The sequence below is a fragment of the Ranitomeya variabilis genome, chromosome 2 (genome assembly GCF_051348905.1).
Source record: "Ranitomeya variabilis isolate aRanVar5 chromosome 2, aRanVar5.hap1, whole genome shotgun sequence".
Classification (NCBI taxonomy): Eukaryota; Metazoa; Chordata; class Amphibia; order Anura; family Dendrobatidae; genus Ranitomeya; species Ranitomeya variabilis.
The window spans coordinates 1,072,297,085-1,072,313,764 of NC_135233.1; the positions used below are offsets into that span (position 1 = coordinate 1,072,297,085).

Here is a 16,680-nt window from a genome sequence, read left to right on the forward strand (position 1 = left end):
ATTCTATAATGCTCTAGATAAGCCCCCAGTCTGACCCTAAAGATAAGAAAAATAAGTTTTACTATACTCAACCGGGGGGCAGTCCCATGCAGTGCAGTCCGATGCGTGTCGCAGGTCCAGGTCTGGCACCTCCCATTTTCTTGCGATGCCACCCTCCTTTTGCTTCATCGCTCCCCGGCATCATGCTACTGCGCAAGTGTACTTATTTTGAACAAAGCAGATCACTGAAAAAGCAGTTATTCAAAAACCAGGGGCAGGCAGAGAAGCCAATATCATAATTTACCCTGCGCAGGCATACTCATCTGCCCTTTAAGGATGGACTGGAGAGGTGCGAGAGTATTAGAAGGTAAGCCACAGATGAGGATGTTGCAGTAATCAAGGTGGGAGATGATTAGGGCATGCATAAGCATTTTGCTAGAGAGGGTGGAGGATAGGACAGATTCTGGATATATTTGTCAGCTGGAGGAGACAGGAGGTGGAGAGAGCTTGGATGTGCGGTTTGAAGGACAGGGCAGAGACAAGGGTTACTCCAAGGCAGCAAATTTTCAGGATAGGGGAAAATGTGATGTAATTTATTGTGATAGATAGGTCAGGTAGGGAAGATATGCAAGATGCAAGAAAGATAATTAGTTCAGTTTTGTCCACATTGAGCTTGAGGAAGTGAAAGGAGAAGAAGGGGGATACGGCTGATAGACACTCTGGGATTCTGGACAGCAGAAGGAGGAGATGACATCTGGGCAGAGAGGTAGATCTGAGTGTCATCAGCACATCAACATATAGATTGTACTAGAAGCCATAGGACTTTATAGACTGTCCCAGGCCAAGGTTATAGATTAAGAAGAGAAGGGGTCCTAGGACAGAACCTTGAGGGGCACCAACAGAGACAGGGCGAGATGAAAAGGTAGTGTGGGAGTAGGAAATGCTAAATATGCTGTTGGTAAGGTATGAGGATATCCAGGTTAGGGCAAGGTCTTTGACACCAAAGGTAAAGAGGTTCTGTTGTAGGCAAAGGTCAACTGTGTCGAAGACAGATCTAGAAGGAGGAGTATAGAGAATTGTCTGTTAGCTTTGGCTGTAAGTAAGTTATTAGAAAGTTTGGTCAGGGCAGTCTCAGTGGAATGGCGGGGACAGAAGCCAGATTGTAGGTTGCCAAAGAGTGATTTAGATGCAAAGTGAGAGGAAAGTTCAGCGTGGACACGCTGCTCAAGGAGTTTGGAAGCAAATGGGAGCAAAGATGTGGGGCGATAGCTAGACATAGGTCAAGGGATGGCTTTTTGAGGATAGGTGTGATTGTGGCATGTTTGAAAGCAGAGGGGAAGGTACCAGAAGTTAGTGATAAGTTGAAGAGATGGGTTAGGGATGGAATAAGTGTGTTGGTGAGGTTGGGGAGGAGATGGGATGGGATCAACTGCACAAGTGATGAGGTGTGATTTGGAGAAGAGATGAGCAAGCTCTCCTTCAGTGATTTTGGAGAGGGAAGTATTGACACTTTTTTTTATTCATTTAACACAAAAACCTGATTTAAAGATAGGTAACTTTTTTATGATCATTTCCCTTAACATAGTCAGTAAACATAAATAAGAAAAGAATAAAAACAGTGCACCAGCATACACCTATTGGTTAATTTGCAGGACCTTATACAAGCTCTTGAATTCATACAGTACAAACCTAGCCAGGGATTTTTTTCTTGTAGTCCTTGATTTGGTGGGCATAGTAAATTGGGAAAGGCATAACTGAGTGGTTTGGTTAGTTTTCCTCTTAGAGCAGTATGAGAGACAGACTACCTCCAGACTTAACTTTCACATTTGCATCGGTACTCGCCCATCACAAAGCGTCAGCGCGACGTACCGACCAAAGTTTGTCCTTTCACATTTCCTTCTGTAGTCCCGGGGAGGAAAGAGAGTGAGTGCGAGATTTCCTGCTGGGCATGCGCATTCAGAAACACTGGATACAACGTACAGAAAAACGTTCCCTTGAATGCTTTTTGCAAAAGACGGTCCGTCACATTTCGCAGGATCCAGTGCACGACGGACAAAACGTGAGTCCATCCGTCATGATATGTCGCTAAGACAAGTCTATGGGAAAATGCAGGATCCTGCATTTTCAAAAATCAACGTATTGCGACAGCAGAGGAAACACGGAAATGTGAAAGTAGCCTAACATGTAGCCTAAGCCTTTCTCATGTCATCTAAGCTTGGGACATAAGAAAAAAATTTAGAAGAATGCGGAATACTTTTTATCTATTCATTTTACTGTTTTTTTTACCCCTTGAACAGCACAAGCACAGTACGCCAAGGACAATGATGATTTTGGTGTCATTAAGGGCCTTTTAGCACAGCATTTTGTCCATGTTTGCTTGCGTCCAACCCCCCCGCCCCCGCCTCCTGCAAAATGGGAATCAGACATATGTTGGACATAGACTATAATGGTGCCAACAGAGTCAACGTGTGCTTTGTCATACATAATATTCGGACGTACGGGCTTACTGGAAGATGATATCCACACTTAGTACACTACATCTGGTTGTCCACACATCGCCTCCTGGATATCCTTTTTCATCATATGGTGTCTTTGGCAGTGCTATTAAAGACCCAGCTTCCATACTTTTTCTCTCCTTGTTTGTATCTTGGATCTGCGGCAGACATTTTTCTGAGCTATCTATGGTGTTGTGGTTCCACAACCCAGCCAGGTGAGTACATCATTTCACCTATCATTCCCATATCTATCTGAGTAAGATTCTATTTTTAACACCATTGTCTTCTAGTTTTATCCTATTGAACCTGATCTAGGAGGATCCCAACGTGGAGCTCCCTGTCACTAGATTGTTTATTGGGGAGCAAAATAACTGAACTGAGGTTTTCCAAACCAGAAAACCTATGTAATATTGAAATCAACAAGGAGAAATTAATTGCTCAATGGTGTAAAGTCTATACAAGAAAAATATGAAAAGCCTCACCGTGACAATGTCACTGCCTCCATAAATGAGTACACCAATCCATACTGCTGACAAACAGTGTGCAACAGAAAAAAGGAAGGGAGGATTTTTACGTCAAAAGATAAAAATGTCTTTTATTTCATCTGTTTAAAACGGGGATATCCATAGTTAAAAATGAGAACGATTCTGACGCGTTTCTGGCATAGTTTCCCTTCGTCATTGACTATGAATTGATCTGCAACTAAGGGAAGCTATGCCAGAAACACGTCAGAATCTTTCTCATTTTTAACTATGGATATCCCCATTTGAAATGGATGGCATAAAAGACAGTTTTATCTTTTGATGAATTAATCCTCCTTTCCTGTTGGCGATCAAGGGCGCAGGTTTATGATCTTTACCGTGTCCGTTAGTTACTTCACGAAAAATTGGCACATCCGGTCTCCCGGAAAATTCATCTGCATGATTGACCAGGGCGTCTTTTATGGCGTCATATCCACATATGACAACAACTTTCTCTTCTCCTAATTTTAAGGTGTACATGGGTCCAAACTTCTTAGACAGCTGGAAAGAACATGATGTTATTTTTAGTGTGTTTCGTAATGACACGTCTCCTGGTGTTTGCTCTTAAGCAACTTCTACTGTAACTGAAGAACGAAATTCCTTATAGAGGTTTCCCATTTTATGTTAGAAACCTAAAAGAAGATGAACACCTTGGGGGATCATTTTTCTACTTAATGAGAACATGTGACCGGGTCAAAAGTGTCCAGTTTTTGCTTATATATATATATATATATATATATATATATATATATATATATATATAGATTGTGGCCCGATTCTAACGCATCGGGTATTCTAGAATATGCATGTTCCCCCGTAGTATGGACAATGATGATTCCAGAATTCGCGGCAGACTGTGCCCGTCGCTGATTGGTCGAGGCAACCTTTATGACATCATCGTCGACCAATCAGACGCGGGATTTCCAGGACAGACAGACAGACAGACAGACAGAAAAACCCTTAGACAATTATATATATAGATTTATATATACAGTATATATATATATATATATATATATAAATATATAAAAATCTACCTTGTGGTTCTGGAAATATGGATTAAATATGGATGATCGGATTAATTTATTTTATATTTTGATAGTTTGGACATTTCTGAAAGCAGATATGCCAAATATGGGTATTATTTTATATTATTTTCAATGGGGCAAAGGGGAGATGATTTTAACTTTTGTACTTTCTTATTTTTTTCGTATTTTTAAAACTTTTTTTTTAATATTTTTACTTTAATAGTCTCCTTAGAGGATTTGAAGCAGAGACTGTGCTATACATAGAAAGGCTTCAGCACTGTTATGTATAGCAGAAATCACAATCTCCTATGAACACCTGCCACGATCCAGCATTTACAGGTGGATGGTAATATTAGCAGACCCTAGACTGTCATTACAACCTATCGACCCTCCGTGATCAAATCACGGGCAAGCCGATGGGGGAGTGGAATGATACGCGCCCCTGTGTTAAATCCTGTTGTCAGAGATTGACAATGGGATTTAACAGGTTAACATCTATGGGAGGAGCACTGCACTACCGGCTGCTGTTAAAGGAACATGATGGCTGATTAAACCAGCAGTAGTAGATTTGGTCATCAGTCTTACGTCAGAACCCTTCTACCAAAAGAGTGTAAAAAGGGAAGGTTTAACAACTAATATGTTGTGCATTTTTTTCATGGCGAGGAAAAAGTGATTAAATATCTCCACTATATGTAGCTTATTCTTAAACCTTCAGGGAAACAGAACCAGGACCCTTCAGGATAAAATAATCATGCAATCTGAATATTACCTGATGCATTGTCAGATATGGTCTATTCCGGTCTAGAATGTGCAGATTTCCAATGATTGGAAGTGTCCATGGTCCGGGGGGCAAGCTGTAAACATTTTTTTTCCACCCATAGATAAACAGGACAATAAAAAGACACAGAATAATAGATAGAACCAATGTGATGGGATCTGCAATGTTCATGGTGCCAGGAAAGTGTTCTATGGAAATACAGAAAAAAATTATTAACCCGATTTTTTTTTTTTTTTTTTGTCTATGGCTCATGTGGTTCAAGAATTTTGTACAAAATATAAAGTTATACTATTTTTAACATCTCCATCTGTTTTTGAGAGTTTTTAATGTAAAAAGTAGCACATTTTGCAGAAAAAAAAGCTAAAATTGCACAATAAAGTCCGATGTACATGAAATCAATACAGGTGATGATACTGGAGTACATTAGCCACAAATTTTTCAAAAAGTTGCAATTGACGAGTAAGACAAAAACATCTAAAAAACCTTTAATATTACCAGCTAAGCAAAAACAAAAGGTAGCCAAATACATATAAAATAGACTTTAAAAAGGATCAAATGGAAAGATGAATTTAGTGCAAAAAAGTCCAAAATACCAAACATTTTACCAAAATCAGGTGCAAATGCAATAATGAATCAGACCCTTCATGTCGAAGCTAACAACTTTATTCTCCCATATACAGAGGTGAGTGTCATTTATTTATATATTTATTTATTTTACTCACTTATATAGCGCCATCAGTGCTTTGCAGAAATCATCATCACCATTTGGGTTCACAATCTCCATTCTATATCAGTATGTCTTTGTAGTGTGAAAGGAAACTGGAGAACCTGGAAGGAACTCTCACAAACACTGGGAAAACATGCAAAGTCCTTGCATAAGGTGTAATCCTCTAAAAACCCATTCTGTGGTTCTACAAAGGACCTCAGATAAACTTACTACATTGGCTTCCTGAGTGACAGTTCCTCGCACACAGTTATTAGTTTCCTTGCCGTCTCTGGTATGGCACCTTCTCTTCACACTCAGTGTTCAGCTGAAGGTCTCCTATGATCTCCTTGACCCTCACTGTTGGTTTGCCTTCACCCCTCACTTATGATACAGGATTCATGGTAACACACTTAGGGATCAGCTTACAGTTTTCCCTGTTCTCATTCCCTCTCACAGTTGGTTACCCCTTCGCCCCTCACATCTGATACAGAAGCCGAAAGGACACACTCGCAGCTGATTGCTTTCTGTCCCATGACCAGGTTGAGTCACCATCATCCTACTGAACATCCAAGAGTGCAAAATCCTCATCCACTACATGACTCATGCTAACTATAAAACAAAGGCGTACATGAAACGTTAGGACTTTGTTGTAAAATGGTGGTGGATTATTCTTCAACTCACTTTCAACATCTGCTCTTAAAAACTATTCTTCCAAAAGTGTGCTATCTATTGTCTAAATACGGCGTCTATCATATCTTACCTTTATCTTTGCGGTGGTCAGCGTACGGTCTCCCTTTTAGTCTGCAGTAATATTTAGATTATAAGCTGAAGGTCCAGGACTGGATACAGCTCTTCTGCGTGATTTCGCTGTTCTGATCACATTGCCTCACACCAAAGCTGTAATCAGATATGTATAAGCCTGCCAGATATTCAGCCCATAAAGACTGCAGAGATGTAATACTGATATCTGATCTCTTATCTGGGCAATTACCTGAAGTTTTACTTGATTAAATTATTAAGTAAAATATTTCAATTGATTTATACATTAGGAAAACATCCTCTGTTCGGACCCTCCACTCTTATCCGGAACCGAGGTGAAGTAGAAATAGTATCTCTCCATCTGGACGACCAAATAACCCAAGACTTGCACAGACAGGTGGTAGAACTGAAGAGGAATCTCAGATTTATAACTCCTGTTCTATAACTTACCACTAGTGTTGAGCGATACTTTCCGATATCGGAAAGTATCGGTATCGGAAAGTATCGGCTGATACCGTCAAAATATCAGATCTAATCCGATACCGATACCCGATCCCAATGCAAGTCAATGGGACGAAAATATCGGAATTAAAATAAACCCTTTATAAACTTGTAGGTTCATTCTACATGAAGGAAAACAACTAAGAATAATGTAGGATGTATTGGGGGACGTGGCGGAGACATTAAAGGCACAGAGGTTTAGCCCAATGTAATAGAATAGCAGGATTTTGTTTTTTTTATGACGTTCGGCGGTAGAAAGATTTTGACTATGTTAATTTTTTTTTTATTTTGTCAGATATTGATGTTTCACTACTTCCACGCCCTTCACCTTCTTTTTTACTTCTCCCACACTTTCTTCTTCATTATCCTCATCATCAGCTTCTTTGACATCAACTTCTTCACCTTATTCATCTTCTTCTTCATCTTCTACCTATTATTTTTTTGGTTACATTGTTCATATTCTTTTTATTTTACTATTATCTTCATCATATTCTACTTCTTCATCATATTCTTATTTGTGACAGGCATTCCCGTAGTTGTTATCTATAAAAGTTTGAAGATTACACCTTCCGTTCTGCCTGTCACAAAAGAGTTACATTTGTCCGAGTTCAGTTTGGCCTGCAGCATCAGGCTTTATCCAGGGGCACCACGAGGAGGAACGGACTCACCCCCATACACTGCTTAGTCTTCTTCTGCTTATAATTTAGATAATATTTTTTGCTCTGATATTTAGTGTTATGCTTAATGTTCTTCTGCTCTTTGTTCTGCAGCCTCTTGTTCTTCTGCTTCTCGGTCTTCCAGGTCGTCGTCGTCTCCAGGGTCGTCGTCTCCGGGGTCGTCGTCATCGGGGTGGTCTTCAGGGTCATCGTCTCCAGGGTCATCGTCATCACGGTGGTTGTCGTCTCTGGTGTCGTCGTCATCTTAGGGGTGGTCTTCCGGGTCATCGTGTTTAGTCTCTTGAACTTGGAAATGTAGCAGAAGGTACAAGAAGGCTGAGAAAATGCCGAGAACCAGCTGATGGAACTGGAACTCGGATGGCTACCCGAAGGTCCAAGAGCCAATGGAACTACCGAGGACCAGCTGACGTTACTGGAACCCGGTTACTAAGCAGGAGGTACCCGTGCCTGAAAGCACTACCAAGGACCACCTGACGTTGGTGGAACTCGGATACCCAGAGGGAGGCACCTAAGCCAAAGGCTCTGCCCGGAACCAGCTGACGGTACTGGAACCAGGATGGGGAGCAGAAGGTACAAGAGCAAAAGACACTGCCGAGAACCAGCTGATGGTGCTGGAACCCGGATGGGTAGCCGAAGGTCCAAGAGCCAATGGAACTACCGAGGACCAGCTGACGTTACTGGAACCCGGTTACTAAGCAGGAGGTACCCGTGCCTGAAAGCACTACCAAGGACCACCTGACGTTGGTGGAACTCGGATACCCAGAGGGAGGCACCTAAGCCAAAGGCTCTGGCCAGAACCAGCTGACGGTACTGGAACCAGGATGGGGAGCAGAAGGTACAAGAGCAAGTGTCTGCGTGGCTTTTGCAGGACACGATGCCGGCTGCGCAGCAGGGGAACAGCTGGCGGTGCTGAACCCCACTGACACATTGGCTGGTGTTTTTCTCTGTGCAGCTAGCAGTACCGGGCCCCAACTGGCGGTGTTAGAGCCCGGGGTCAGCAGGAGGAGGATATGGAGCAGAGTGTAGGCCGAAGCCTGCACTGGCGGCAGCTTTGGGTCTGTTGTGCCTGCGTGGCAGTTGCAGGACACGTTGCCGGCTGCACAACAGGGGAACAGCTGGCGGTGCTGAACCCCACTGACACATTGGCTGGTGTTTGGCTCTGTGCAGCTAGCAGTACCGGGCCCCAACTGGCGGTGTTGGAGCCCGGGCTCTGCAGGGGGAGCAGAGTGTAGGCCGAAGCCTACTTGAACCAATTTCAAAGGTAACCTTTAACCCCCCCTCAGGGTTACAAAGTAGAAGAGCCACAGCTTATGCAGCAGTAGTGCTGCACAAGTCAAAGGTTGCTCTTTTAATTTTGCTCCTTGCACACGCCGAATGAAACACGTATAACATTTAGCCCTTTATACAGTCAAACTGTGTTGGAGGCGCGAGTTCCCTTTGTAATGAGACGCAGCACAGATGTCAAGAATCCCACCTTGGTGCTGGGTGCAGCCTCCTGAGCATTGTTATTTGCTGTACAGGAGTCTGCGCTGTCGTGTTATCCCCCGGCCTAGCGCTGTTAGCGCTGCCCATCTTCTGACCTCATTTAATGTCGGCCGGTGCGGTTCGCGATGACCATGAATCCCAGCCCCGCAGTGTCTTAACATTGTTAAAACACTGCGGGGCTGGGATTCATGGCCTGGCGCAGCACATATGTTCGCCTCTCGCACTCGGGTCCTTACACCCGCTTCAGACTGTGCGGCGTCAGCTGATCCCTTATCGCATGCCGCGGCCATGAAGCCGCACAGTCTGAAGAAGGCGGAAGGAGATGAGGGACAGGCGAAGTGATGCACCGCTCATGCCCATCAATCACACCCTCGCAGTCCCAAGAAATAAGACACCGAGGGGCGTTGTGTGGGTCAGGGCGGCCGCAGAGGCGCAGGCAGCCAAACAATGATGCCAGAAGACGGGCAGCGCTACCAAGGGGGTTGCAGCGTGTCATTACAAAGGAAAGTCACACCACCGGGACGGTTAAATGGTCACACAGAGGACACATTTTAGACGTGTTTTCAGTTCCACATGTGCGAGGAGAATACGTTTATGAGCCACCTTGCACACATGCAGCATTACCGCTGTACGAGGTGGCTGTAAAACATAGAAACACCTTGGGGGAGGGGGGACAGGTTCCCTTCAATTTCAGTTCTTGTGTCTGCGTGGCTGTCGCAGGACACGTTGCCGGCTACACAGCAGGGGAACAGCTGGCGGTGCTGGACCCCACTGACACATTGGCTGGTGTTTTTCTCTGTGCAGCTAGCAGTACTGGGCCCCAACTGGCGGTGTTAGAGCCCAGGGTCAGCAGGAAGAGGAGCAAGGGGGAGGGGAGTGTAGGCCGAAGCCTGCACTGGCGGCAGCTTTGGGTCTGTTGTGCCTGCGTGGCGGTCGCAGGACACGTTGCCGGCTACACAGCAGGGGAACAGCTGGCGGTGCTGGACCCCACTGACACATTGGCTGGTGTTTTTCTCTGTGCAGCTAGCAGTACCGGGCCCCAACTGGCGGTGTTAGAGCCCAGGGTCAGCAGGAGGAGGAGCAGGAGGAGGAGCAAGGGGGAGGGGGGTGTAGGCCGAAGCCTGCACTGGCGGCAGCTTTGGGTCTGTTGTGCCTGCGTGGCGGTCGCAGGACACGTTGCCGGCTACACAGCAGGGGAACAGCTGGCGGTGCTGAACCCCACTGACACATTGGCGAGGTGTTTGGCTCTGTGCAGCCAGCACTTCCGGACAGCAACTAGCGTTGTTGGAGCCCGGGCTCTGCCGGTGGAGCAGAGTGTAGGCCGAAGCCTAATTGAACCGATTTCAAAGGTAACCTTTAACCCCCCCTCAGGGGTTACAAACTAGAAGAGCCACAGCTTATGCAGCAGTAGTGCCGCACAAGTCAAAGGTTGCTCTTTTAATTTTGCTCCTTTGTTATGACCCCAATGGCGAGGGTCTCAGAGGAACGTGGAAGTCTGCAGAATACAAAAATCCAGCTCATAGGGCAGTGGTAGCTGGGTTGACCATATATCTACTCCTAACGCCAACACTAGAAGTAGCCGGGGATCATTCCTACGTTGATTCTAGATGACACGCTCCAGCCGGAGAATCTAGCTACCCCTAGTAGAGGAAAACAAAAGACCTTTCTTGCCTCCAGAGAAGGGGACCCCAAAGCTGGATAGAAGCCCCCCACAAATAATAACGGTGAGGAAAGAGGAAATGACAAACACAGAAATGAACCAGGTTTAGCACAGAGAGGCCCGCTTACTGATAGCAGAATAAAGAAAGGTAACTTATATGGTCAACAAAAACCCTATCAAAATCCACACTGGAAATTCAAGAACCCCCGAACCGTCTAACGGTCCGGGGGGAGAACACCAGCCCCCTAGAGCTTCCAGCAAAGGTCAGGATATATATTTGGAACAAGCTGGACAAAAATACAAAACCAAAACAAAATAGCAAAAAGCAAAAAGCGGACTTAGCTGATATAACTGGAACCAGGATCAGTAGACAAGAGCACAGCAGACTAGCTCTGATAACTACGTTGCCAGGCATTGAACTGAAGGTCCAGGGAGCTTAAATAGCAACACCCTTAACTAACGACCCAGGTGCGGATAAAAGGAATGACAGAAAAACCAGAGTCAAAAAACTAGTAACCACTAGAGGGAGCAAAAAGTAAATTCACAACAGTACCCCCCCCTTAGTGAGGGGTCACCGAACCCTCACCACGACCACCAGGGCGATCAGGATGAGCGGCATGAAAGGCACGAACTAAATCGGCCGCATGAACATCAGAGGCGACCACCCAGGAATTATCCTCCTGACCATAGCCCTTCCACTTGACCAGGTACTGAAGCCTCCGCCTGGAGAGGCGAGAATCCAAGATCTTCTCCACCACATACTCCAACTCGCCCTCAACCAACACCGGAGCAGGAGGCTCAGCAGAAGGAACTATAGGCACAATGTACCGCCGCAACAAGGACCTATGAAATACATTGTGAATAGCAAACGACACAGGAAGATCCAGACGAAAAGATACAGGATTAAGGATTTCCAATATCTTGTAAGGCCCAATAAAACGAGGTTTAAATTTGGGAGAGGAGACCTTCATAGGAACAAAGCGGGAAGAAAGCCATACCAAATCCCCAACGCGTAGTCGGGGACCCACACCGCGGCGGCGGTTGGCAAAGCGCTGAGCCCTCTCCTGTGACAACTTCAAGTTGTCCACCACATGATTCCAGATCCGCTGCAACCTATCCACCACAGAATCCACCCCAGGACAGTCAGAAGGCTCCACATGACCCGAAGAAAAGCGAGGATGGAAACCAGAGTTGCAGAAAAAAGGCGAAACCAAGGTGGCGGAACTAGCCCGATTATTAAGGGCAAACTCAGCCAATGGCAAGAATGTCACCCAATCGTCCTGATCAGCAGAGACAAAACACCTCAAATAAGCCTCCAAAGTCTGATTGGTTCGCTCCGTCTGTCCATTAGTCTGAGGATGGAAAGCAGACGAAAACGACAAATCAATGCCCATCCTACTACAAAAGGATCGCCAGAATCTGGAAACGAACTGGGATCCTCTGTCTGACACAATATTCTCAGGGATGCCGTGCAAACGAACCACGTTCTGGAAAAACACAGGAACCAGATCGGAAGAGGAAGGCAGCTTAGGCAAAGGAACCAAATGGACCATCTTTGAGAAGCGATCACATATCACCCAGATAACGGACATGCCCTGGGATAGCGGAAGATCAGAAATGAAATCCATGGAGATATGTGTCCAAGGTCTCTTCGGGACAGGCAAGGGCAAGAGCAAACCGCTGGCACGAGAACAGCAAGGCTTAGCTCGAGCACAAGTCCCACAGGACTGCACAAATGACCGCACATCCCTTGACAAGGAAGGCCACCAAAAGGACCTGGCCACCAGATCTGTGGTGCCAAAAATTCCCGGGTGACCTGCCAACACCGAGGAATGAACCTCGGAAATGACTCTGCTGGTCCACTTATCCGGGACAAACAGTCTGTCAGGTGGACAAGACTCAGGCCTATCAGCCTGAAATCTCTGCAACACACGTCGCAGATCCGGAGAAATAGCTGACAAGATAACTCCATCTTTAAGAATACCAACAGGATCAGCGACTCCAGGAGCATCAGGCACAAAGCTCCTAGAAAGAGCATCGGCCTTCACATTCTTTGAACCTGGTAAATACGAGACAACAAAATCAAAGCGGGAGAAAAACAATGACCAGCGGGCCTGTCTCGGATTAAGGCGTTTAGCAGACTCGAGATACATCAGATTTTTGTGATCAGTCAAGACCACCACACGATGCTTAGCACCCTCGAGCCAATGACGCCACTCCTCAAATGCCCATTTCATGGCCAACAACTCCCGATTGCCCACATCATAATTTCGCTCGGCAGGCGAAAACTTCCTAGAGAAAAAGGCACAAGGTTTCATAACAGAGCAACCAGGGCCTCTCTGCGACAAAACGGCCCCTGCTCCAATCTCTGAAGCATCCACCTCAACCTGAAAGGGAAGTGAGACATCGGGCTGGCACAAAACAGGCGCCGAAGTAAACCGGCGTTTCAACTCCTGGAAAGCCTCCACGGCAGCAGGAGCCCAGTTAGCTACATCGGAGCCCTTCTTGGTCATATCCGTCAAAGGTTTCACAATGCTAGAAAAATTAGCGATAAAACGACGGTAGAAGTTAGCGAAACCCAAGAACTTCTGTAGACTCTTAACTGACGAGGGCTGAGTCCAATCAAGAATAGCTCGGACCTTGACTGGGTCCATCTCCACAGCAGAAGGGGAAAAAATGAACCCCAAAAAGGGAACCTTCTGTACACCAAAGAGACACTTTGAGCCCTTGACAAACAAAGAATTTTCACGCAAAATTTTAAAGACCAACCTGACCTGCTCCACATGCGAATCCCAATTATCAGAAAAAAACCAAAATATCATCCAGATAAACAATCAAAAATTTATCCAGATACTTCCGGAAAATGTCATGCATAAAGGACTGAAAAACTGAAGGCGCATTGGAGAGCCCAAAAGGCATCACCAAGTACTCAAAATGACCTTCGGGCATATTGAATGCGGTTTTCCATTCATCACCTTGCTTAATGCGCACAAGGTCGTACGCACCACGAAGATCTATCTTGGTGAACCACTTGGCCCCTTTAATCCGGGCAAACAAGTCAGACAACAGCGGTAAAGGATACTGAAATTTGACAGTGATCTTATTTAAAAGCCGATAATCAATACAAGGTCTCAAAGATCCGTCCTTTTTTGCCACAAAAAAGAATCCCGCACCAAGAGGGGAAGAAGACGGACGAATATGTCCTTTCTCTAGAGACTCCTTGATATATGAACGCATAGCGGTATGTTCAGGTACCGACAGATTAAACAGTCTTCCCTTAGGAAATTTACTGCCTGGGATCAAATCTATAGCACAGTCACAGTCCCTATGAGGAGGCAGTGCACTGGACTCAGACTCACTGAAGACATCCTGATAATCAGACAAATACTCCGGAACTTCCGAAGGCGTAGAAGAAGCAATAGACACAGGCAGGGAATCCCCATGAATACCACGACAGCCCCAACTTGAGACTGACATAGCCTTCCAGTCCAGGACTGGATTATGGGTCTGTAACCATGGCAGCCCTAAAACAACCAAATCATGCATTTTATGTAAAACCAGGAAACGTATCACCTCGCGGTGTTCAGGAGTCATGCACATGGTAACCTGTGTCCAATACTGCGGTTTATTTGCTGCCAATGGCGTAGCATCAATACCCCTAAGAGGAATAGGATTTTCTAATGGTTCAAGAGTAAAACCACAGTGCTTAGCAAATGACAGATCCATAAGACTCAGGGCAGCACCTGAATCTACAAACGCCATGACAGGAAAAGACGACAGTGAGCAAATCAAAGTTACAGACAGAATAAATTTAGGTTGCAAATTACCAACGGTGACAGGACTAACAACCTTAGCTATACGTTTAGAGCATGCTGAGATAACATGTGTAGAATCACCACAGTAGTAGCACAAGCCATTCCGGCGTCTATGAATTTTCCGCTCATTTCTAGTCAGGATTCTATCACATTGCATTAAATCAGGTGTCCGTTCAGACAACACCATGAGGGAATTTGCGATTTTTCTATCACATTGCACCGAATTAGGTGTCTGTTCAGACAACACCATGAGGGAATTTGCGGTTTTGCGCTCCCGCAACCGCCGGTCAATTTGAATAGCCAGTGCCATAGTATCATTCAGACCTGTGGGAATGGGAAAACCCACCATAACATTCTTAATGGCTTCAGAAAGGCCATTTCTAAAATTAGCGGCCAGTGCACACTCGTTCCAATGTGTCAGCACGGACCATTTCCGAAATTTTTGGCAGTACACTTCAGCCTCGTCCTGCCCCTGAGACATAGCCAGCAAGGTCTTTTCTGCCTGAATCTCAAGATTGGGTTCCTCATAAAGTAAACCGAGCGCCAGAAAAAACGCATTAATATCAGCCAATGCCGGATCTCCTGGCGCCAGCGAAAAAGCCCAATCCTGAGGGTCGCCCCGTAAGAACGAAATAACAATTTTTACTTGCTGAGCAGAGTCTCCAGATGAACAGGGTCTCAGGGACAAAAACAATTTACAATTATTCACAAAATTCCTAAACTTAAACCTGTCTCCGGAAAACAGTTCAGGAATCGGTATTTTAGGTTCTGACCTAGGATTACTGATAACATAGTCTTGTATGCCCTGCACACGAGTAGCCAGCTGGTCCACACTTGTAATCAAGGTCTGGACATTCATGTCTGCAGCAAGCATAGCCACTCTGAGGTAAAGGGGAAGAAGAAAAAAAAAAAAATCAGAATCTTCTTTCTTATAATCCCTCTTCTGCAATGCATTAAACATTTAATACTGGCCTGGCAAACTGTTATGACCCCAATGGCGAGGGTCTCAGAGGAACGTGGAAGTCTGCAGAATACAAAAATCCAGCTCATAGGGCAGTGGTAGCTGGGTTGACCATATATCTACTCCTAACGCCAACACTAGAAGTAGCCGGGGATCATTCCTACGTTGATTCTAGATGACACGCTCCAGCCGGAGAATCTAGCTACCCCTAGTAGAGGAAAACAAAAGACCTTTCTTGCCTCCAGAGAAGGGGACCCCAAAGCTGGATAGAAGCCCCCCACAAATAATAACGGTGAGGTAAGAGGAAATGACAAACACAGAAATGAACCAGGTTTAGCACAGAGAGGCCCGCTTACTGATAGCAGAATAAAGAAAGGTAACTTATATGGTCAACAAAAACCCTATCAAAATCCACACTGGAAATTCAAGAACCCCCGAACCGTCTAACGGTCCGGGGGGAGAACACCAGCCCCCTAGAGCTTCCAGCAAAGGTCAGGATATATATTTGGAACAAGCTGGACAAAAATACAAAACCAAAACAAAATAGCAAAAAGCAAAAAGCGGACTTAGCTGATATAACTGGAACCAGGATCAGTAGACAAGAGCACAGCAGACTAGCTCTGATAACTACGTTGCCAGGCATTGAACTGAAGGTCCAGGGAGCTTAAATAGCAACACCCTTAACTAACGACCCAGGTGCGGATAAAAGGAATGACAGAAAAACCAGAGTCAAAAAACTAGTAACCACTAGAGGGAGCAAAAAGTAAATTCACAACACTCCTTGCACACGCCGAATGAAACACGTATAACATTTAGCCCTTTATACAGTCAAACTGTGTTGGAGGCGCGAGTTCCCTTCGTAATGAGACGCAGCACAGATGTCAAGAATCCCACCTTGGTGCTGGGTGCAGCCTCCTGAGCGTTGTTATTTGCTGTACAGGAGTCTGCGCTGTCGTGTTATCCCCTGGCCTAGCGCTGTTAGCGCTGCCCATCTTCTGACATCATGTAATGTCGGCCGGTGCGGTTTGCGATGACCATGAATCCCAGCCCCGCAGTGTCTTAACATTGTTAAAACACTGCGGGGCTGGGATTCATGGCCTGGCGCAGCACATATATTCGCCTCTCGCACTCGGGTCCTTACACCCGCTTCAGACTGTGCGGCGTCAGCTGATCCCTTATCGCATGCCACGGCCATGAAGCCGCACAGTCTGAAGAAGGCGGAAGGAGATGAGTGACAACAGGCGAAGATATGCACTGCTCATGCCCATCAATCACACCCTCACAGTCCCAATAAATAAGACACCGAGGGGCGTTG

At 45.5% G+C, this 16,680-nt stretch overlaps 1 protein-coding gene across 3 annotated transcripts in view; it reads right to left on the reverse strand.

Moving 5' to 3' along the window:
* Positions 1-16,680, reverse strand: part of LOC143808679 (cytochrome P450 2K4-like) — a 109,434-nt gene that overhangs the window by 74,531 nt on the left and 18,223 nt on the right. The window contains exons 1-3 of one of the 3 annotated variants that reach the window (XM_077291585.1): positions 6,268-6,714; positions 4,793-4,989; positions 3,334-3,496 (exon numbers count right to left, since the gene is read on the reverse strand). In XM_077291585.1, the coding sequence (XP_077147700.1) occupies positions 3,334-3,496; positions 4,793-4,972 (343 nt within the window). In that variant the 5' untranslated portion in view covers positions 4,973-4,989; positions 6,268-6,714. Of the gene's footprint in view, positions 1-3,333; positions 3,497-4,792; positions 4,990-5,738; positions 5,906-6,267; positions 6,715-16,680 lie in introns of those variants that run through there. The other 2 variants (XM_077291586.1, XM_077291584.1) reach the window with 2 other exon arrangements.